Source organism: Papio anubis, chromosome 9, assembly GCF_008728515.1.
Source record: "Papio anubis isolate 15944 chromosome 9, Panubis1.0, whole genome shotgun sequence".
Classification (NCBI taxonomy): Eukaryota; Metazoa; Chordata; class Mammalia; order Primates; family Cercopithecidae; genus Papio; species Papio anubis.
Window position 1 is genome coordinate 117,147,434 of NC_044984.1, and position 23,465 is coordinate 117,170,898.

The 23,465-nt window shown below is 42.6% G+C and overlaps 1 protein-coding gene across 1 annotated transcript; it reads left to right on the forward strand.

Annotated features, from left to right (window-relative positions):
• The first annotated feature begins 812 nt into the window (after positions 1–812).
• On the forward strand, positions 813–22,322 carry DENR (density regulated re-initiation and release factor). The gene is made up of 8 exons (XM_009181921.3): positions 813–984; positions 1,727–1,841; positions 12,769–12,788; positions 13,432–13,516; positions 16,419–16,502; positions 18,614–18,730; positions 20,211–20,350; positions 20,463–22,322. The coding sequence occupies exons 2-8, from the start codon at positions 1,736–1,738 to the stop codon at positions 20,505–20,507; spliced, it is 597 nt and encodes a 198-aa protein (XP_009180185.1). The 5' UTR covers positions 813–984; positions 1,727–1,735; the 3' UTR covers positions 20,508–22,322.
• Positions 22,323–23,465: the final 1,143 nt, after the last annotated feature.

Below are 23,465 nucleotides of genomic sequence, written 5' to 3' on the forward strand. Positions count from 1 at the left end.
TTAGCCGGGCGTCGTGGCGCATGCCTGTAATCCCAACTACTCAGGAGGCTGAGGCAGGAGAATAGCTTGTGGTTCCAACTACTTGGAAGGTCGAGGCTGCAGTGAGCCGTGTTTGTGCAACTGCACTCCATCCAGCCTAGGTGACAGTGAGACGCTGTCAACACATAAAGGATGAAGAAAGGAAGGGAGGGAGGGAGGAAGTAAGGAAAGAAGGAAGAAAAGGAGGGAGGGAAGGGGAAGAGAGAGAGAGAGAGACAGAGACAGAAAGAAAGAAAAAGAAGAAAGAGAAAGAAAAGAGAGAGAAAAGGAGGAAAGAAAGAATTCCTTTAATTTAGTGTATGGTGTTAAAATGCAACCACACGCTCTATCCCGCAGAGAGAAAGGAAGAGAGGAAGGAAAGAAGGAAGGGAGGGTGGAAGGGAGGAAGGAAGTGAGGGAGGGAGAAAACATTCCTTTAATTTAGTGTATGGTGTTAAAATGCAACCAAAAGCTCTATCCGGCTGCAATCTCCCCGCACAGGAGTGATTTATGCAGTAGTTGGAGGTTAGTCAGAACTCCAGGATACACCGCAGACACCGGGGCGATGAGCCTCCGGCCCATTAATAGGGAGTCATTTCTGACTCATGTGCACTCTCTGCGTTTCCAAGTCGCGCTCCCCTCGGCGCACCCGTCTCGAGGATTCATCCCCTCCAACGGGTGACTAGCACCGCCTACCGGCGGCCCGCCTCTTGGCCGCTTGGCCACGCCCCCGCCTTGGAGCGCAAGGCGCATGATCCCCAATTTTTCTCCGCCCCCGTCTTCCGGCTACTCGCGACATCCGCCCAGCGGCGGTCGGAGTCTCGCGATAAAGGCTCATTGTCTCGCGGGAGCGCTGCTGGCGGACTGGTTTTCGGGCGGCCGCGGCCGGGGAGGCGAGTTGCATGTGTCGGTTCAGCTGGCGATAGCTGCGGGAGCGGAGCCGGCGGGGCCTGTGCGACCGCCTGGGTAACGACACCAAGTGCTTCTCCCGCTCCCCAGAAGCTCGTAGAGAGTGTGGGGGAAGCTGAGATGCTGCCTGGCGGAAGGGGGCCGGGCCGGGCGTCTCCACACCCCCGCCCACAAGGGCCCCTTCTGGCGTCCCCGGGGTTGCTCCTTCGCCTCAGACCTGGTCGCCCTTGTCCCCTCAGTGCTCTTACATTCTGTCCTCGTTTTCTGTTCACATCCTCCTTAGGCTCTGGTCACCCCGCCCCCTCCCATGCCCTTTTTAGAGTCCCCAGGCCCTTCCCGTGGCGTTTAGCTGCCCCACACCGTGCACCCCGGGCTCCTCTGATGACCCACCCCTCGTTCCTTGGCATTTCCAGCCTCTGCATTCGGCACCTTTGTAGCCCTTCTCTCTTAGTGCAGTTTGCATCCCTCCCAGACCACCCTTAGACCTTTTTGCTCCGTGTCTGCCTAGGGTACTCACCCCATCTTTCCTTCCCCATTGCTTCCTCTTTTTTTACTAGTGAGTCCCTCTGCCTCATCCTTCATGGTCCGTTTGCTGCTTCCTTCCCTGTAGGTCTGTGGACCAAGGAGATCTTGTGCCTGGGATTGCTTATATTTTATGAATCGAATGCAGCTTGTGTCCCCCACTCAACAACAAAATTGAAACAGCTTCGGGTTGGGGGGATTTCTGTTGAGAGGAATGCTGTTCTTCTGGGGTCTTCATTCTAAAATAGTGAGGGTGTGTTATTTTCCTTGCTTACAGGTTTGTGAAATGGCTGCTGACATTTCGGAATCCAGCGGGGCTGATTGCAAAGGAGACTCAAGGAACAGTGCCAAGTTAGATGCCGATTACCCACTTCGAGTCCTTTATTGTGGAGGCAAGTGTTGGTAGCCACAGAATGACTTTTACTCACTGTATTTTTATGCATTATAATAATAGTTTGACATTTGGTGGTACTAAGCTTTTTCCCCCATCTTTTTCATTTGGTGAATTTGTGCCTGGGGAGAGGAGTGCTGGGGAGGAGGAGGCATGAATTAACAGCTTCCCAATCTGAGTGATTTGTGTCTGGCTACTCTGACTGAAGAAGCTTACAGTCCGTTTGGAATAGAGATGTGCAGCTAGGTTATTTCAGCCTGCAGGTCCTCAAGGTGTACGCTAGTCTAGCTATCAAAGGAGGGCTTCTTGGAAGATCCTGAGTTAAGGATGGCAAGGACTGGATGAGAAGGTGGGGAAGGGCGTCCCAGACAAAGCGAACGACTATGTAGAAAAAGCTTGATGGTGGCCGGGCGCGGTGGCTCACACCTGTAATCCTAGCACTTTGGGAGGCCGAGACGGGCGGATCACGAGGTCAGGAGATCGAGACCATCCTGGCTAACACGGTGAAACCCGGTCTCTACTAAAAATACAAAAATTAGCCGGGCGCGGTGGCGGGCGCCTGTAGTCCCAGCTACTCGGGAGGCTGAGGCAGGAGAATAGGGAGGCTGAGGCAGGAGAATAGGGAGGCTGAGGCAGGAGAATAGCGTGAACCCGGGAGGCGGAGCTTGCAGTGAGTGGAGATTGCACCACTGCACTCCAGCCTGAATGACGGAGCGAGACTCCATCTCAAAAAAAAAAAAAAAAAGAAAAAACTTGATGGCTGATGGCTGTCTGTGAAGAAGCGAGCAGCTTTGAGTTTGTATGGTGTATCGTATAGGGAGGATGCCCATTAAGGAGTGAGAGAAGGTGAGGTTGGAGTGTTGGGTGGTAGGACAGTTAGGAAAGTCTTCTTGGTTTGAATCATGATATATGCATTAGGTTTAATCAAGATCTTTTTCACTTTCAAGTGTTTTTCTTCATTTTCAATATAGAAATATTTGTGAATTGTAAATGCTGTATGTATTCGCATCTTGGAAACTTTCAGAAAAATTTGAAGATACAGGACAGTAAAAGGGCAAGTAAATATTTTTTCAGTAAATATTTCTCAGAACTTACTGTGTGCCTAGTGATGTTTTAGGTGCTGCGGCTTGAATAGTGAATAAGTCAAAAGATCCTTGTCCACATGGACCTTACATTCTGTGACTACAGTAGAGACCTCATCTGACATTTAAGTACCGTAGAAGGTGAAATGATGTCATTGAGTTAAAAAATTCTAACAATTCATTATTTATTGAGTATCTTCGATAGTGAAATAAACTTAGCACACAGTACCTCAGCAAGAGAGTAGGCGGTGAAACTTTTTGTAGGGCTTGTTGAGTTAGGTTACAATATTGGTCTTACTTGGTTATATTATTTGCGTTTGGAGTTACAGACCAGGGCTTGCATTTTGACTCCAGCACTTACCGGGTTTGTGACCCCAGGCAGGTTACTTGATTTCTCTATTCAAGTAACTTTCCCAGGGTCCTTTTCTAAGGTCTGTAAAATGAAGATAATGATTACGTCTTAAGTCAGATGATTCGTATAAAGTTCCAGGTACAGCAACTAACATGAGAATTTAGTTCATGAAATGCTATTACTATATTAGAAAAGTATACTAGTTTGGTTTCTTCACCTTTGTGTGGCAGATGTAGTAGAGAGCTATTGTACTCTTTCATCAAATTTAGGAGTCCATATTTTATAAGGTACACTATTGTTTTAGGTTCCACTAAGAAAAAGTGATACCAGTTAGATGGACATGACATAATTAGAAGATGTAGCCCTATAAAAATTTTAAAAATACGTTAGAATTGATGAAATACAGTATATGAAGACCATGCTGTTAAATTGCTTATGTCATTCCTAAAGTAGCTTTTATAGTATTACACTATTCAGACCAACCCACCGATAATTTATGTTGACAGGAGGCCCCTAATCTTTTGGAGAAGGTTTTTTTTTTTTTTTTTTTTTGAGATGAAGTTTCACTCTTGTTGCCCAGGTTGGAGTGCAATGGCGTGATCTCGGCTCACTGCAACCTCTTGCCTCCCAGGTTCAAGCGATTCTCCTGTCTCAGCCTCTGGAGTAGCTGGAATTACAGGCATGTGCCACCACGCCCGGCTAATTTTGTATTTTTAGTAGAGACGGGGTTTCTCCATGTTGGTCAGGCTGGTCTTGAACTCCTGACCTCTGGTGATCTGTCCACCTCAGCCTCCCAAAGTGCTGGGATTACAGGTGTGAGCCACCGCGCCCGGCAAAAGGTTTATTCTTTTCATTTCCTTCTCTACTTTGTATTGGTATATAGGCAGTAGGATGGGGAAAAGGATACTTTTTCATTAAGGAGTTTAAGGTCTAGTCAATGAGAAACATCGAGGGAATATTAAATGGTATTGACTATAACAATGAATTAGACATTCAGGAAAGGGGGAGGTCTTTGTTCAGAGGGAAGTAGAGAAGTTTTCAAGGAAGTAGGGTTTGAGTTAAGCCTTAGGTGATGGGTAGAACTTGCAAGGAAGGGATTAATAAAAACAATATAGTAGCAAATTTTATTATAGTATCTTCAGGAGAGACAAGAAAGGGCAGATGGTAGCAGAATGCTGGATTGGAGTATAGTGAGAAACCAGGATAGGTAGGATGAAGTCATTTTGTCTTCAGGGTTGAGACCTCAGACGCTGAAGTGTACCTCAGTTTAAATCCTGGCTCTGCCTTTTACTGACATTGTGACCTTGGCCAATTCACTCATCCATGAAATGGGGCATAATAGTAGAGACTACGTCAGAGGGTTCTTGAGTAAGTGAAGTAACACAAGGAAAATGCGTAACAATGTTTGGCACATGGTAAGTTCTCGGCAAATGTTATATGTTATTATCCCTGAAAGTCAGATGAGAAGTTCAGAGTATTCTAGAGAATACTAGCTTAGAGAAGTTCAGATTTTTGCTATAGTCTCCATCATCTATGAGGGACTTAGGTTGATGCAAAAGTAATTGCAGTTTTTGCCATTAAAAGTAACGGCAAAAACTGCAATTACTTTTGCACCAACCTAATCGGGTTTTTTGTTTGTTTGTTTGTTTTTTGAGATGGAGTCTCACTCTGTCGCCCAGGCTCGAGTGCAGTGGCGCGATCTTGGCTCACTGCAAGCTCTGCCTACCGGGTTCATGCCATTCTCCTGCCTCAGCCTCCTGAGTAGCTGGGACTACAGGCGCCCACCACCACTCCTGGCTAATTTGTTTGTATTTTTAGTAGAGACGGGTTACACCATGTTAGCCAGGATGGTCTCGATCTTCTGACCTTGTAATCCGCCCGCCTCGGCCTCCCAAAGTGCTAGGATTACAGGCGTGAGCCACTGTGCCCAGCCCCTAATAGTTTTTTGAGCAGGAAAATAAAGTGACAAGAGATTAATATGCTGCATTATTTGGAGGAAATAGAACCCACAAATTTGAAGGCCACTTTCAGAAATGTAGGTTTGAGGTAAATAAGTGCCTTGTTGAGAGTGTAAGCGGTATAAAAGTAAATAAAGAGGGTTAATTAAAGAAAAGATAAACAGTCTAATGGTGAAAAAAGAAAAAAATTTAGGTGAATTCCATGTTTCGCAACTGAGAAAGTTGAAAAACCAGAACACCACTAAAAATGATGACTTTGAGAAAGATTAGATTTGGAGATAGATAATAGGCTGACTTCCAATACAGTGTATTTGAGTTTCTCCAAACGGAAGAATCCAAGTATGCTGCATTTGGCAGCAGAGAGAGACAGTATATGAGCTTTTCTAAGGGAAAAAGAGGGAAAAGTCAGAAAGATTCTTGGGGTGTACCTGGAACGAGGTGAGCTGGGTGGATTTTACCACATAGAGAATTGCTTAGTTGGTGAGAAGTTTGAAAGCTCGGTGAAAATGTCAGTCTCTAGAAATCTTGTTTTAGTTTTCTGTAATTATGAATTAAAACCAAGGGGCTGGGTGCGGTGGCTCATACTTGTAATCCCAGCACTTTGGGAGGCTGAGGCAGGCAGATCGTGAGGTCAGGAGTTCAAGACCAGCCTGGCCAACATAGTGAAACCCCATCTCTACTAAAAATATAAAAAATTAGCCAGGCATGGTGGCAGGCACCTGTAATCCCAGCTTCTTGGGAGGCTGAGGCAGGAGAATCACTTGAACCGGGGAGGCAAGGTTGCAGCGAGCCGAGATCACGCCATTGTACTCCAGCCCGGGCAACAGTGCTAGACCCTGTCTCAAAAAAAAAAACCACAAAAACTGAAGATGTGAGAAAAACTGATCACATTTATTTTAGCAAGATGCTCAGAATATAGGTTTCTGTTACATTTTTATATGATGATGACCTGTGAAACACCACTTTAAATTTGGAAACGTATGTGAGTAAAGAATAATATCTATTCCCTGTGACCTCAAAGGGTCAGTGAACTAGGACTAAAGTGGAAGCTACCGAAAGGTGCCTTTCTACCTTGTCGACTCTCTCCAGAACAATACAGACTTCCACTTAATGTAAAAACTTCTTATGCTTAATTGAAGAAACCAGTAGTAGAGATAGGAATAGACTGTACCTTTTAGTTTCTTTCTAACATTACCTTTTTGTAAAAGGAGTGGATTTTGTTAGCCAGCTTGGTAAGAAAGTATGATGACATTGTTAAGAGTCCACATCATAACCAACAATCTACAAAGACTATGAACAATTTTTACTTAGTATCTCTGATGTATAAGGTCCTCGGCTAAGTTCTGTGGAGGCATGTAAATTGGCAGAGGCTCTATCTGTCTACGCATAACTTACACAGGGAAGATGATGAATGCTGAAAGAAAGAGACAAGAAATAGGCCGGGCACGGTGGCTCACACCGGTAATCCCAGAACTTTGGGAGGCCAAGGTGGGTGGATCACCTGAGGTCAGGAGTTCAAGACCAGCCCGGCCAATATGGTGAAACCCTGTCTCTACTAAAAATACAAAAATTAGCTGGGCGTGGTGGCAGGCACCTGTAATCCCAGCTACTCGGGAGGCTGAGGCAGGGAGGCTGAGGCAGGAGAATCGCTTAAACCTGGGAGGCGGAGGTTGCAATGAGCTAAGATCGTGCCACTGCACTCAGCCTTTGAGAGCAAAACTCCGTCTCAGAAAAAAAGAGAGAAGAAGTAAAGATTAAGGACTAATCCTTAAGGAGGGGAGAGATTTGTAGGAAATTAGGGGGAGACTTCATAGAGGCAGCCACAGCCAAATGAGGATTTGAAGGAAAGGTTGCATTCAGGCAAGACAGAAGGGCTGAAGGTTGGACTTGCCGGGCAAAGGTGTGGAGGTAGGAAAGTATTTAATAGTGAGTAGTGTAGAGGGAGTTTCGAGTGTTACAGTTTGGTTGTAATATGGAATTCATGAAGAGGGGCAGCCAGAAATTACGGCAATGTGGTTTGGGGTCAAGTTCTGGGGCACTTGATTTGTAGATAATTGTAAGCCATTGAAAATTTTGGAGCAGTGAAGTTACATGAAGATGAATCTGGCAGCAAGATAACAGTTGAAGGAGGCAGGCTTATTAGCCAGGCTATAATAAAACTTTAGACAAAATTAATGAGCATTTAAACGAGTGGCATAAGTGAGGAAGAGAGGTTGAAAAATAAATTATGATGGTAGGATCAACAGTATAAAGCAGTTAATCACATTTGAGGACAAGGGAGAGGGGAGAAATAAACTGGATGTGGTTTTGGCAGACATTTCGTATTGTTGGAGTGCTTAGAGAAGAGGGAAAACCTTCCAACAGAATACCTAACTGATTAAAGAGAAAAGTAGAAGCGATAGTGACATAGGCATTTTTCTTATCATTCCTTCCCCCTCCCTCCCTTTACCCTTTTGCAAAAAGAAGGATGCAAATTAGAGAATTTGCTCTCAGCTAAAGTCTGGGGTTTCAGAGAGCAGCTTGAATTCATTTAGGAAACACGTTTTAAGCATCTGCTCTGTGGCAAGCTTTGTGCTCCATGTACAGAAGTAAGACATAATTATCTCCTGGAAACTTAGCTTAACTGGGAAGACAAACATTTTAACAGGTGAGTTATAATGTACTAATTGTATACTAGAGGGCTGATCAGACTTCAGTGAGAATAAAGAACCAACCAGTAGTTCTACTTGGGAGAACTGAAAAAAGGGAAACTTAAAGTATTGAGTGGATTTTATGTTTGTATATTTAATCTTCAAAACTGAAATATTATGGTTTTATTGATGATAAGTTTCTCAATTGTATAAATGGTGGGGCCGGGATTAAAATCTAAGACAAGCCATTATAACATCAGCTTCAAGGAAATTTTGCAGAATCTTGAAGGATGAGTAGGTGTTTGCTGAAAAGAATGGCATGGATAGAAGTTCATTGTTGGACCATGGGGTGGTAGGAGTTGAGTCTGGAGAAGTACGATAAGATGTTTGAAAAGTTCTTAATCTGGGAAGTGATGTGATTGGTTATATCTTTTCGGATAATAACTGTTTGGAAGGAAGGAGGAAGTACCTGAAATGGGTTGAAACTGGCCGCAGAAATCAAGTTTAAGAGACTTTATTTTTATTTTTTATTTTTTCCACCCTCCTCCCCAAATTTAGAAGACTTTAAAGTATGAGATGATTGAGGCTTAGTGACACTGTGTGCAAAATTAGTGATTTTGGTGACTGTTGACAGTGAAATTTGTAATTGAAAATACTGACTTTCAGGAAATTATTTGATTGTGGCTATTCATTCTCTGTTATAGAAAGGCATTTTTTTGTTTGTTTGTTTTTGAGACGGAGTCTTGCTCTGTTGCCCAGACTGGAGTGCAATGGCATGATCTCGGCTCACTGCAACCTCCGCGTCCCCGGTTCAAGCGATTTTCCTGCCTCAGCCTCCCGACTCAGCTGGGATTACAGGCGCCTGCCACCGTGCCTGGCTGATTTTTGTATTTTTTGTAGAGATGGGATTTCACCATCTTGGCCAGGCTGGTCTCAAACTCCTGACCTCGTGATCCACCCTCCTCAGCCTCCCAAAGCGTTGGGATTACAGGCGTGAGCCACCACACCCGGCCGCTCTGATGTGTTCTTAAGACTAGATTTAGTTTATGATCTTCTGTCAAGACCATCAGAGAACTGCTGTTAACTTCAGTGCATTTTATCAAGAGGTACCTGGCTGTGGATTAGTCCCATTCCATGTGGTGGTAACTTTGCTCATTTGGCCAGGCACAGTGACTCACACCTCTTATTCCAACACTTCGGGAGGCCAAGGCTGGCAGATCATTTGAGCTCAGGAGTTCGAGACCAGCTTGGGCAACATAGTGAGACCCTGCCTCCACAAAAACTTAAATAAATTAGCCAGGTGTTGCAAACGCCTGTAGTTCCAGCTACTCGGAGGCTGTAGTGGGGTGAACACTTAAGCCCAGGAGTTCAAGGCTTCATGAGTTAATGATCACATCACTGCACTACTGTCTGGGTGACAAAGCGAGACTCTTGTCTCTTTAACAAAAAAAAAAAAAAAAAACTGGAGTCTAGAGGCTTAATTTTTTTTTTTTTTTTTTTTGAGACGAAGTGGAGTCTAGAGGCTTAATTTTTTTTTTTTTGAGACGAAGGCTCTCGCTGTTGCCCAGGCTGGAGTGCAGTGGCACAATCTCAGCTCACTGCAGCCTCTACCTCCCAGGATCAAGCAGTTCTCCTGCCTCAGCCTTCCCAGTACCTGGGACTACAGGTGTGGACCACCACACCCGGCTAATATTTGTATTTTTAGTAGAGATGGGATTTCACCATGTTGGCCAGGCTGGTCTTTAACTCCTGACCTCAAGTAATCCACCCACCTCGGCCTCCCAAAGTGCTGGGATTATGGATGTGAGCCACCACACCCGGCCTAGAGGCTTAATTAGATTAAAGTTAAACAGATTTTGGCAAGAAGGTTCCGTGGATGATGTTTTGTTCGTCATGTTGCTTTGCATCAAAAGCTCATAATGTCTGATGTTTCACTATTAGTGATGCTAAGTTTGAAGGTGATGGCTAGATGTTTGCATTGAAAAGGTTTTCCCTTTCCAAATAAGTAAGTGATCTGTAGAGAGAAATTGACTTTTTTAAAGAACTTAAAGGAGCTGCCCCAATTTTTATTGCATTAGAATTTTGCTGAACCGGGCCAGGTGTGTTGGCTCACACCTGTAATCACAGCACTTGGGAGACTGAGGCCAAGGTGGGCAGATCACTTGAGGCCAGGAGTTCAAGACCAGCCTGGCCAACATGGTAAAACCCTGTCTCTACTAAAAATACAAAAATTAGCTGGGTGTAGTGACACACACCTGTAATCCCAGCTACTCGGGAGGCTGAGCTACGAGAATCACTTGAACCTAGGAGGTAGAGGTTGCAGCCAAATGAGATGGTACCACTGCACTCTAGCCTGGGCAACAGAGCAAGAACCCAATTTATTTATTTTTTTCTGAACTAAATATTATTTGAAATTGTATATAAAATTTGTAGCTTTAGTATTTACTGTAATGGTATTTAGCCAATAATTATATAGTTATATCCTGAAAGTGTGGCTGAACAACTATGCCTAGTATTTGAACTTGAACTGTGAGGAATATGGGGCTGTGGCTAACCAGGGAGATCTTTGGTAGAAAGAACCCTAAACTATAATAGACTCAACTGGACAAAACCGCTGGATTCCAGTTTTCTTCTGCCACATACCACCTTTGTCATTGAATGAGCTATTTAACTCTTTTAGTGCCCCATCTATAAAATAGTGATTGTGTGGTAGCATGGTAGAATGTTAGTAGGGTAAGGTGAAGGGAGATCATTTTCAGCTGTCTGGTGCCACTAAGTTGCTTGTTTACTTTGTGTAATCTAAGTTAGTGGTTAATCGCATGAGCATCAGAAACAGGCAGATTCAAATCCTATTATCCAGATGCAAGTGGTTACGTACACTAAGCCTCATTTTCATCATCAGAATATAGATATGGTACTTCTTGTCTTACAAAGTTGCGGCAAGTAAACGTAATAATGGATGCAAGGCATAGTAAAGCATTTGGCACATACTAGGTGCCCAGTGTGTGGTAATTGCTGTGATTACATGGTGTACCACCTTTCTCTCCCTTGTACCACCTTTCTCTCCCTCAAAAATCTCAGGATATTGGACACACTGAACTATTCCATTCTAAACCTTAAAAATAAAATAAACAGTTGACGCAGTATTAGAATTACAGTTAAAATTGGGAAGCTTTTTCAGTTCTTCTAGTCCCTTATTAGCCTGTACAGGCTGTAACACTGAATGATAGGATTGAACGAAGATTCCTTCTAGCTTTACACTTTCATGATCTTGTGTAGCATAATATGAAAAAGCTTTGGCAACATAGCAAGATCCTGTCTCTACAAAAATAAAAAACTTAGCTGTACATAGTGGCTCACACCTGTAGTCCCAGCTACTTGGGAAGCTGAAGCGGGAGGATTACTTGAGCTGAGGAGTTCGAGGCTGTAGTGAGCCATGGGCACACCACTACACTCCAGCCTGGAGGAGAGTAAGACCCTGACTCTAAAAAAATAGGCCGGGCATGGTGCCTCACACCTGTAATCCCAGCACTTTGGGAGGCTGAGGCAGGTGGATCACCTGAGGTCAGGAGTTTGAAACCAGTCTGGCCAACATGGTGAAACCCCATCTCTACTAAAAATACAAAAATTAGCTGGGCGTGGTGGCACATGCTTGTAATCCCAGCTACTCGGGAGGCTGAGGCAGGAGAATTTCTTGAGCCTGGGAGACAGAAGTTGCGGTGAGCCAAGATCGTGCCACTGCACTCCAGCCTGGCAGAAAGAACAAGACTCTGTCTCAAAAAAAAAAAAAAGAAAAATGTATTGCAAAAAGGTGGTAGTAAAAATGCAGCTAAAGTTTATAAATTTGTCAGTATAAATAAAAAATGGTGGCTGTTTTGGTAAACTATCAGAAGAAATAACCAGGCTGGGAACAGTGCTTCACGCCTGTGATCCCAGCACTTTGGGAAGCTAAGGTAGGTGGATCGCTTAAGCCCAGAAGTTTGAGACCAGCCTGGGCAACATGGTAAAACCTTGTCTTTACAAAAACTTAGCTGGGCATGGTAGTGTGTGTCTATAGACCCATTTAGTCGGGAGGCTGAGGTGGGAGGATGGTTTGAGCCCCCAGAGGGGTGGAGGCTGCAGTGAGCCATGATTGCACCACTGCACCCCAGGCTGGGCAGCAGAGCGAGACCATGTCTCAAAAGAAAAGAAATAACCAGTTTCCTTCAAACTCTTTTGTATGGGGGAATTGTTCTTGTCTTAGCTTAATTTTTGACTCACTGAAATGATTATGGTAAGATCTCATTATATACAAAATAGCATACTTTGATGCTCCATCAGCTGACGGAGACACTCTTTAGATGAAAAAATCAAGATAGTATCATCTCATCATCATGTGCCTTTTACCTCCAAAGTCTCATAACCATGTGCCTTTTACCTCACTGAAGAGTGGCATTTGAAAAGTGGTATAGAGCCGGGCGCGGTGGCTCAAGCCTGTAATCCCAGCACTTTGGGAGGCCGAGACGGGCGGATCACGAGGTCAGGAGATCGAGACCATCCTGGCTAACACGGTGAAACCCCGTCTCTACTAAAAAAATACAAAAAACTAGCTGGGCGTGGTGGTGGGCGCCTGTAGTCCCAGCTACTCGGGAGGCTGAGGCAGGAGAATGGCGTGAACCTGGGAGGCGGAGCTTGCAGTGAGCCGAGATTTGGCTACTGCACTTCCAGCCTGGGCGACAGAGCGAGACTCCGTCTCAAAAAAAAAAAAAAACAAACAACAACAAAAAAAGAAAATGGTATAGAAAACTTACAGGAAAAATGTAAAAATGAAGCATTTTCTCAAGTATAAAAGTTAAGGATAAGCCCTGCGTGTGTGTGTACATATAGGTTTAACATTTCAAATCTTTTTTTCTTTTTATTTCCTCAGTCTGTTCATTACCAACAGAGGTAAGTCCTTTATTTATTTATTTATTTTTTACCTTATGTATTTGAAGTTATTCTTAGTTTTAAAGCTACCTTGAGAACTGTTTTTTATTTTTCATTTTTGATTATTTGATAGTAAAGCTTTAACCTTTTATAGAGAACTTTGGTTTAGAATAATTTTATGGTCTTATAAATTATTTTCTAAATTTAGACCTTAAATCATACATGTGCATCTTTTGCACATGGCTGTGCATTTTGGATTTTTGCATAGGACTTATGAATAGTCAGCTCATAAAATAAGAGTAACCTTAATGCCAAAATCTACACGAATGAGCAGAGGAAAGAAAGAGCAAATAAATTGTGTGTAAGACTTTCTAAGTCAGGCTCTGTGAGCAAGTCATGAAAATGAGGCACTTATGTGCTCAAAGCAAGAAATAGAGGGAGAAGAAATAAACTGATTCCATGAAGAGGTACCTAATCCTTCTTAATATCTAATTTCTTACGGGACATATTCTGGTTGAATACAGATTTCCTGTGGATAAGAAGTCAGATGGGAGTGGTTTGTTTTATTCTTTGTATTAACAAGTATAGGGAGTGATTTTTAATTACGACGTATTGTTTGACTGAAAATGTTTTGTTGTGACTCAGTTCTTTTTTTTTCTCCTAGTACTGTGAATATATGCCTGATGTTGCTAAATGTAGACAATGGTTAGAGAAGAATTTTCCAAATGAATTTGCAAAACTTACTGTAGGTATGAAAATTTTTTTTCTTGCATTAAACTTCTGTACCTGAGACAAATGCATGTATGGCATTATTCTAAAGATACGAAAGTCCTCCTTTAGTAGGATATTACAGAATTAACATTTATCTCTGTTAGCTGTTTAAGTTCTCTCTGAGATAGGATAGGTCTGAATATCAACTTTCTTATATAAAAAAAGTAAATGGGCTGAGTGCAGTGGCTCACATCTATAATCCCAGCACTTTGGGAGGCTGAAGCAGGCGGATAACAAGGTCAGGAGATGGAGATCATCTTGGCTAACACGGTGAAACGCCGCCTCTACTAAAAATACCAAAAAAAAAAAAAAAATTAGCCAGGCGTGGTGGTGGGCGCCTGTAGTCCCAGCTACTCGGGAGGCTGAGGCAGGAGAATGGTGTGAATCCAGGAGGTGGAGCTTGCAGTGAGCCAAGATCGTGCCACTGCACTCCAGCCCAGCGTGGGCAACAGAGCGAGACTCTTTCTCAAGCAAACAAACAAAAAGTAAGTGATTGGGTGGGCACAGTGCCTCACGCCTGTAATCCCAGCACTTTGGGAGGCTGAGGTGGGCGGATCACCTGAGGTCAGGAGTTCAAGACCAGCCTGATCAACATGGAGAAACCCTATTTCCACTAAAAGTGTAAAATTAGCCCAGCATGGTGGCGCATGCCTGTAATCCCAGCTACTCGGGAGGCTGAGGCAGAAGAATTGCTGGAACCCAGGAGGCAGAGGTTGCAGTGAGCCAAGATGGCACCATTGCACTCTAGCCTGGGCAACAAGAGCAAAACTCTGTCTCAAAAAAACAAAATTAAAAAAAGTAAATGATTCAGGGGCAAATATATATTGATTTTATTGTAAGCATACTATGTGCTACACACTGTTTCAGATTCTGAGGATAAGCCAGTAAATAAAAAGATTTCCTACTCTTGTGGCAATTACATTCTAGAAAGGGAGACAGATTAAATAAGCAAAACATATAGTATGTAGACAGTAATAAGCAGGAAACGGGGAGATGAGAATTGGTGGGAAGGAATTTGAAATATTAGGTAGTACCCAGGGAAGATTTTGCTGAAAAGGTGGCAGTTGATTTTTTGGGAACTGAGGGAATGAGTCATTTGGATATCTGGCAGAACATTCCTAGGCGGAGGACATAGCCTGAGGAGAGGCCCTGAGCAGAAGCTCTGCTAGTATATTCAGGAAACAACAAGTAAGCCTTTGTGTCTGGAGCTTATTGAAGGACCGGAGAAGAGTTTGATACGAAGTAAGAGTAGACCACACCGGGTTGGGCAGTGTGGGCCATTTTGGCTTTTGCTCTTAGTTAGATGAGGAGCTCTTGGAGGAGTTTAAACAGAAGAGTGATAAGGTCTGACTTGTTTCAGCAGTATCACTTAGGCTGCTCTGCTAAGAATAAACCAAAGAGGCCGGGAGTGGTGGCTCACACCTGTAATTGCAGCACTTTGGGAGGCTGAGGCAGGTGAATCGTTTGAGTCCAGGAGTTCGAGACCAGCCTGAGCAACATGGTAAAGCCCTGTCTCTACAAAAAACGCAAAATTATCTGGGCATGGTGGCACATGAGCCTATAGCCTCAGCTACTCGAGAGGCTGAGGCAGGAGGATTACTTGATCCCAGCAGATTGAGGCACCCCAGCCTGAGCAACAGAGCGAGACCCTGTCTCAAAAAAACAAACAAAAATGTCAAAAGAGGGTCATAGGCAGAAAAGCAGGGGGAGACCAGACAGGAGGCTGTTGTGATGACTGAGGTCAGAATGGTAGTGGGGAGGTGGTGAAAAGTTGTCAGATAGGAGTATATTTTGAAGGTAGAACTGACAGGATTTTCTGATTTGTTGGGTGTAGTGTGAATAAAAGGGACATCTAGGGTTTTGGTTTAAGCAACTAGAAAAATGGAGTTGCTGGCCGGGCATGGTGGTTCACGCGTGTAATCCCAGCATTTTGGGAGGCCGAGGTGGGTGGATCACAAGGTCAGGAGATCAAGACCATCCTGGCTAACATGGTGAAACCCTGTCGCTACTAAAAATACAAAAAATTAGCTGGTCATGGTGGTGGGCGTCTGTAGTCCCAGCTACTTTGGGAGGCTGAGGCAGGAGAATGGCGCGAACCTGGGAGGCGGAGTTTGCAGTGAGCCGAGATTGCACCACTGCACTCCAGCCTGGGTGATAGAGTGAAACTCTGTATCAAAAAAAAAAAATAGAGTTGCCATTGCCGGAGGTGGGAAGACTGTGGAGGAACAGAATTCCTCAGTTTGCGCATATTGATGGCTTCTCTTGCAAGATTGGTAAAAATGAAGGCAGTAGCAGGAAGAAGAGAAAGCCTGGTCTGGGAACAGGCCGGCCCAGAGACACCCAGTGCTGCCCCACTCATTGCTCCTTGACTTTCAGGTGATTTCTCTGACACACAAATCCCTAACTTGATAAGTCCCTTTTGGCTGGTAGCTACTTCATCACTGTCAGTGGTTGAATAAAAACCCTCAAGTCTGGTTTTATATTCAGTCTACATGGTTGGCCCTGAACAGGACCTTACTGGGATAGGATCATGTCTGAGCGGGTGAGGAGCTGTTCTCCAGATGGTAACAAAATTAGTAAGTTTAGATGCTAGAGCACTCCTGCAGAGCCCAAGTGTTTTGTGCTCCCTTCTTGTGGCTAAAAATTTTAGCCCTCACATATCAAAAGACTGGGTTTTCTCTTCTGTTACCATACACTTACCATAATGACTTTAGAACTAGGTTGAATAGGAATCTAGCAGTGTAATCCATTGCTTTACAAATGTCATGCTCAGCTGTTGGTAAGATGCCTTATTTGTATATGAGGTTGCTCAAAGGTGATTTCTTTTTTTTAACAGTGTGAGATGATGTTCATGCTTTTGTATTTCATTTTTATATCTAGAAAATTCACCCAAACAAGAAGCTGGAATTAGTGAGGGTCAAGGAACAGCAGGGGAAGAAGAGGAAAAGAAAAAACAGAAGAGAGGTAAGACCTAAATTCATATCTTGATTTGTACAGTCATACCGTCACTACGATAGAAGACGTAAGTAATTAAAAGGGTTCCCAAAGCTAGGCGCAATGGTGGGTGCCTATAGTCCCAGCTTCTTAGGGAGCTGAGGCAGGAGGATCACTTAAGCCCAAGAGTTCAAGGCTGTAGTGTGTAATGATCGTTCCTCCAAATAGCCATGCACTCTATCCTGGGCAACGTAGTGAGACCTCATCTCTTACAAAAAGGAGGAGGTTCCCAGTGTTAATACCATGTACCTGTTACTATAGTTCCCCATGTATATCATACAGAGGGGCACATACTAATAGTCTCAAGATCATGGTTGGATGTGGTATGATTTGGACTTTGTCAGTAAATTGGACCTAGGAAAACATGCTTATTTGCCCTGTTTGTATGTAAAAAACAGACAGCTAAAATTCCTGTGTATTCTATTTAAGTAGAGTGAGGACATTTATATAAAAGATGTTATCTTCTTATTACTTCTGATAGCTCAGTTGAAAACTTTGTTTTACAGCTGTTGCATATGCTTGACTCACTCCTTCTTCTCAGACCAACTCCTGATGCTGTGGATCCTGTACCTACCTGTTTGGTTTTCATTCATTATTCTCCCTATGACTGAAACTCACTTACAAATATTTTCAGGACTTTGTGTCTTAAAAAAAAAAAAAAAAAAACTCTCCCCAAAGCTCATGTCTTTCTTTGCCTTATCCCTCTCCTTTCCTTAGCCAGATTTCTTTACTAAGGCCAGACTCACTATCCCCCGTTCTGTTCTGTGGTTCACTCTTCACTCCTCAGTCCATCCTAACCTGACTTCCTGACCACTGCAAGCTCTTCTGGTAAGGGTCAGCAGTGGCTTAGTCATTGCTAAATAATAAGCACATACGCACTCCCTCTTTGCTGAAACATTGTCACTCCTTAGTTTCTGTTCCTTCCTAGCTCTCCTATCACTCCTCCTTAGTCTTCTGTGTGGACTTCTGTTCCTTCTGTCCTTTAAAAGTCAGTGTTTTTCAGGATTCTGTCCTAGGCCCACTTCTCATTCTGCATGTTCTTGTTGGATGATTCTATCACATTCCTAACTTCCGCTGCCCACTCTACACTTAAAATTCCCAAATCTGTATCTCTGAATCTGGCCTGTGTCTCTAGCCTAGAAGTGTGCTTGATCCCAGAAGCACCTCAAACACTGCACTTTGGAAATTAAGCTTGCTGAGTCTCAAGTCCCAAATTGATGATTCTTCTCTGTTTTGGTTAGTGACCATACAATTTATTCAGTCATCTAAACCAGAGCCCTGAGAACCATCTTACTTTCTCTCTCTCCCTTCACTCAGTTCGAGCTTCTGTTCTTTCTCCTCCCTCCTCTCCTGCCTGTGGCCTAGTGGCTATTACTGTTGGCACTGCTTTACTTTCCATTTTTTGCCTGAGCTAATGCAGGAACCTCTGTAGGGGCCTTTCTATCAGTCTTACTCTTCACAGATCCACTGAAACACAGATCCAGTGGCTGCTATGTATGTAATCTTTTGCTTTTCTGACTTCATCTGCTACATATTCATAAGCATCCTTCAATCAAGTGAAGTTCCCAAATATAATGCCTTTTCTTATCTCTGTACTTGTTCCCTTTCCCTGGAATGTCCTTTCTTATGCCTCTCCAACCTTTTTGCTGTTACCTGGACCTTTCCTTACTCTTCAAAACTCCACCTAGATGTTACTTGCTCTCGGAAACTTTCTGTGTCCTCTGGAAGCAGACTAACTTGTTGCTCTGCAAAGCTATCATAAAGTCTTATTCATGGATCCTATTATTGTATATATCAGGTTGCTGTAATTTTTTTTTTACTCTCTTCATTAGACTGTGAGTCCCTGGAGGGCAGGGGCTATGGTCTGTTCATCTTTGTATCCTCAGCCCTTAGCCCAGTGCTGGGCACATAGTAGGTACTTAATACGTGTTTATTGAATGAATACCTGGATGTGTTTAGTAATTTTGTATTAGAGAAAAAGAAAGTTAAACCTTTTGAAAATTAATAAATTTAAAGACAGTATTCTCTTATTATGTCAAAAACAAAACAACTAATGCTAAGCTCTTTCTTAATAAATAAAGGTGGAAGGGGTCAAATAAAACAGAAAAAGAAGACCGTACCACAAAAGGTTACTATAGCCAAAATTCCCAGAGCAAAGAAGAAATATGTGACAAGAGTGTGTGGCCTTGCAACTTTTGGTGAGTTCAGGGTTAAGTATATTTAAAATGTGTGAACTGTTTTCTCTCTCTGTCTCCCTCTATCTCTCTATCTCTCTCTCACATACCATGAAAACTTCACAGGTCTGTTTTTTGCTAAGAAGATAAATTTTGCATTTCTAATTACACCTTCAAAATCAAATTTTAGAGAAATGTCAAAAATCTTCTATAGAGGGTACTTTTTACTTTCTGGAATTCCTGCTTGGGCACATTTTATGTGGGATGAGGAGGGCTGGGGAGGATTTTGTTTGAAACCAGCCAGTGCTGCTCCTCTGTCCTCTGCAGGCATGGTGGCAGAAGGTTGCAAAATGGCTCATCCCCTCTGGGAATGACAGCAGAGGGTGAGAAAGGTGGCAGAACATCCTACTTTAGAGCCCCTCAGTTCCTGGAAGCCTTGAATGAGTAGTGAAACTGGGTGAAAATCTAAACCATGATCCCTCTGTAAGACAACACAGATTGAAAAACAATCAATAGTCCGGTCTGAGTACGATGGTGTTTACAACTAAATGATCACAACCACTTACAGATTTCTTTGTTCCTTCTTTACTCCCACTGCTTCACTTGACCAGCCTTAAAAAGAAAAAAGAGGCTGGGCGTGATGGCTCATGCCTGTTATAATCCCAACAGTTTGGGAGGCTGACATGGGTGGATCACCTGAGGTCAGGAGTTTGAGACCAGCCTGGCCAACTTGGTGAAACCCCATCTCTACTAAAAATACAAAAATTAGCCAGGCATGGTGGCACATGCCTGTAATCCCAGCTGTTCAGGAGGCTGAGTCAGGAGAATCGCTTGAATCCGGGAGACGGATGTTGCAGTGAGCCAAGATCGAGCCACTGCACTCCAGTCTGGGCAACAGAGCAAGACTCCATCTCAAAAAAAAAAAAAAAAAAAAAAGCGCCAGGCGCAGTGGCTCATGCGTGTAATCCCAGCACTAGCACTTTGGGAGGCGGAGGCGGGCGGATCACGAGGTCAGGAGATTGAGACCATCCTGGCTAACACAGTGAAACCCCGTCTCTACTAAAAATACAAAAAAGTTAGCCGGGCGTGGCAGCGTGCGCCTCTTGTCCCAGCTGCTGGGGAGGCTGAGGCAGGAGAATGGCGTGAACCCGGGAGGCGGAGCATGCAGTGAGCCGAGATTTTGCGCCACTGCACTCTAGCCTGGGTGACAGCAAGGACTCCATCTCAAAAATAAAATAAATAAAGTGTCCCTGGATTTATTTTGGTCTTACATGAGTTAGGGGTAGTATAGATGATTCTGTTTTTCTATATTGAGCCTTTATTTGACCTTGAAAGTGTAAACTGCATTGTTAAGATCTCTGTGGTAGTTTGTATTGTTCTGAAAGGAATATAAAACCCATTAACAATCTGTTTTATGAATTTAAAATGTAGATTAAATTTCAAAATGGAAAAACATCTTTGCACAATTCCAATTACAGTTCTTGCTCTTTTTTTAAAAAAATAGAAATTGATCTTAAAGAAGCACAAAGATTTTTTGCTCAAAAATTCTCCTGTGGTGCCTCAGTAACAGGGGAGGATGAAATTATCATTCAGGGAGACTTTACAGATGACATAATTGACGTCATTCAGGAAAAATGGCCAGAGGTGAGTACGTGGAACACATACATCGCTAGAAGTAAGTTTTTAAAGCAAATTGCTTCCATTTTTTCTTAATTGCAAGCACAACTCACGAGGTATAATTATTTGTGTTTTATAGGTAGATGATGACAGCATCGAAGATCTTGGAGAAGTAAAGAAGTGAATTTGAAAATTCGTCTATATTTAATGGCCTGAACTGAGAAGTTGATATGGCCAAAGGGAGAGAGGCCTTTTAAAATATATATATATATATTTATTCTACAGTAAAACTGTAGACTGCCCTCGTCCTTGGCATTTTCACTGTTCTGTATAAGGCTGCTTGTTTTTTTATTGCCAAAGTCAAATAAACGGGAGACTGTCATGCTCATGCATGAATAGAATTTAGTCAAATAAAAAATTTTGGTCATTTGGTACTGACTTTCTCTTTCTCTGTCTCTTTGTTTTTTTTAAAGACAGAGTCTCGCACTGTTGCCTGGGCTGGAATGCAGTGGTGTGATCTCGGGTCACTGCAACCTCCGCCTCCCGGGTTCAAGTGATTCTCCTGCCTCAGCCTCCCGAGTAGGTGGGATTACAGGTGCCCGCCATCACACCCAACTAATTTTTGTAGTTTTAGTAGAGACAGGGTTTCACCATGTTGGCCAGGCTGGTCTTGAACTCCTGCCCTCGTGATTGGCCCACCTCGGCCTCCCAAAGTGCTGGTATTACAGACGTGAGCCACCACGCCTAGCCTGAGTTTCTCTTTCTCTCTTTTTAACTTTATTTTTTGAAAAACCCGGTAGACTTTTTGTGGGGAGCATTTTTGTTGTTTTACTGATCTAAAGCTGAGTGATTTTTTTAAAAGAATTGGATTTGGCTTCCTCACCAGTAATATGTCTCCTTGCTTCTTTGATGTGATAGTTTTGAGATGGGTGAGAATCTAATAGATTTGTGGTTGAAGTTGAATTTGCTTTGTTGTTGGGAAGTCCACCCTATGGGCACAATAACATACTGTTGGTAGGAGTTGTTCGAGCTATTCTGGAGATTATTTGGTAAAGTATACTAAAAGCCTTAAACCATGTATGTGCACTGTTTGAACCAGTAAGCCACTTCTTTGACATTAGAAGACAGAAGAAATAATCAGCCTTGCATAAAACTTACAGATGAAAGTATTCATCACAATATTATTTATAATGAAAAATTGCAAATGTTATAAATGAACAATTGGAAAATGGTTAAAGAAGTGATGGTGCATTGTGTGGTAGAATATTATGCATATGTTTAAAGAATCATATTTTCTAAGATTATTTGGAAACATGTTTGGTAATGTCAAGTGGAGTACCCCAGAAACATTTTAGACATTTATCATCATCATTGTTCTGAGTGGAAGGCCGTTCGGAGAGGCTAGAGGCTCTTATTCTGGCTATAAATTATGTGAGTAAAATTCTGCTAACCATTAAAAATACTGTACACCCATCCTCAATATATAGTCCTGGAAATAGCAATTGAAACATGTCTTCTCACAAGAGAAAATGACAGTTTTAATGATGCATTAGATGAATTTAAACTTTAAAGTCAGGTGCTGCAAATTGGAAAGAGGACTTGTGGTGTTTTAAATTGCTGTGGACACTTAAACTTAGAACCCATGGAACCCTTGTTTATTGCCATGCAAATTACAATCTTGAATGAGTGTTTTTTAAAAAATAAAGTATTAGAAAAATGTGTAATAAAGATGTAAAATTAAAAAATGGAATTCTGCATTAACTGTGGATTTTACTAAATAGAATTACCGGTGAAACTAATTTATCCATCGAGACTATCTGGTGTGTATTACGTATGTCGTCTGTTGGTGCTGAAAGATGTCTGTGTGCCTGTATCAACATGTGACTTCATGCAAAGTTTCTTCATGTTCACAGTTCTTAGCAAATGCAGCTTCAATCCATAGATAGCCGGCAGTGGATGTTACTACAGGAAAATGCAGGATTAAAAGGGTCCTTGTGTATAACATGTGTGAATCATTTTTTTAAACTGAAATTTAAAATGTAACATAGTCTAATCTCTGATTAAAATGTACTAATAGGGCCAAGCTGCTTTGTTGCACGGCTGTAATCCCAGCCGAGGTGGGAGGATCACTTGAGCCCAGGAGTTCAAGACTAGCCTGGGCAATGTGGCAAGACCCTGTCCCTACAAAAAATATGAAAATTAGCCAGGTGTGGTGGTGGGTGCCTGCAGTCCTAGCTACTTGGGAGGCTGAGGGGAGAGGATCACTTGAGCCTGGGAGGTTGAGGCTGCAGTGAACCGAGATCATGACACTGCAACAGCCTGGGCAACAGTGAAACCTGGTCTCAAAAAAAAAAAGTACTAATAGTTCAAAAATTGACTTTACACATTCTCACAGTCTACCAATTTTAGTAAAAAACATGAAGCTTTAAGCAGCCTTATAAGAGATTTCCCATGATTAAGCTGGCAACTTTTAGTGCAGATACTTTTTGTATATAGTTTTGATAAGTAATATTTCATTCATTTTTAAAAACATGACAATGAGTGATGTTAAACTTTTTATTATTACATAAAAGTCAGTCTGTGGTAGCTTTCTCACTCTTAGTTTAAAAGTTGATAAATTACTGTTTTAAAGGTGAATTTTACCTTTTAGTTCCCTGTACTCATTATTTACTAAATTCCTTTATTTAAGAAATCAAATAGGGAGACTGGGAAAAGTTCATTGGGAACTTCAGTTTGGATTAGACTGTGAGTATAAAATCAGATGCAGTGTCATTCATGTAGCTTTCACCTCTGTCATTTTTTTAAAGTTATGTATTATTTTTAAATTATTTTGTTTGTTTTAAAGAAAACCTTTGGGGAGCGAAGGTAAAATGATTGAGATTTTTAATTTGTACCTAGTCATCATAATCCTTTTACCATACTCAGTTACTATTTATGAACCATAATCAAAATGAGCCTAATTTCTTACTAGTCTAGATAAACAATTGTATTCATTTTTGAGATTGGGTCTCGCTCTGTTGCCCCGGCTGGAATGCAGTGGTGTGATCACAGCTCACTGCAGCCTTGACCTCCCAGGCTCAAGTGATCCTCCCACTTCAGCTTTTGGAGTAGCTGAGACTGAAGGCACATACCACCATGCCCG

Bases quoted from the DNA above. Each gene is read 5' to 3' on its own strand.
- DENR (XM_009181921.3), top strand. From the start codon at position 1,736: ATGGCTGCTGACATTTCGGAATCCAGCGGGGCTGATTGCAAAGGAGAC. The intron at 12,789-13,431 runs GTAAGTCCTTTA...TTTTTCTCCTAG, and splicing joins TCTGTTCATTACCAACAGAG to TACTGTGAATATATGCCTGA. The intron at 13,517-16,418 runs GTATGAAAATTT...TTTTATATCTAG, and splicing joins ATTTGCAAAACTTACTGTAG to AAAATTCACCCAAACAAGAA.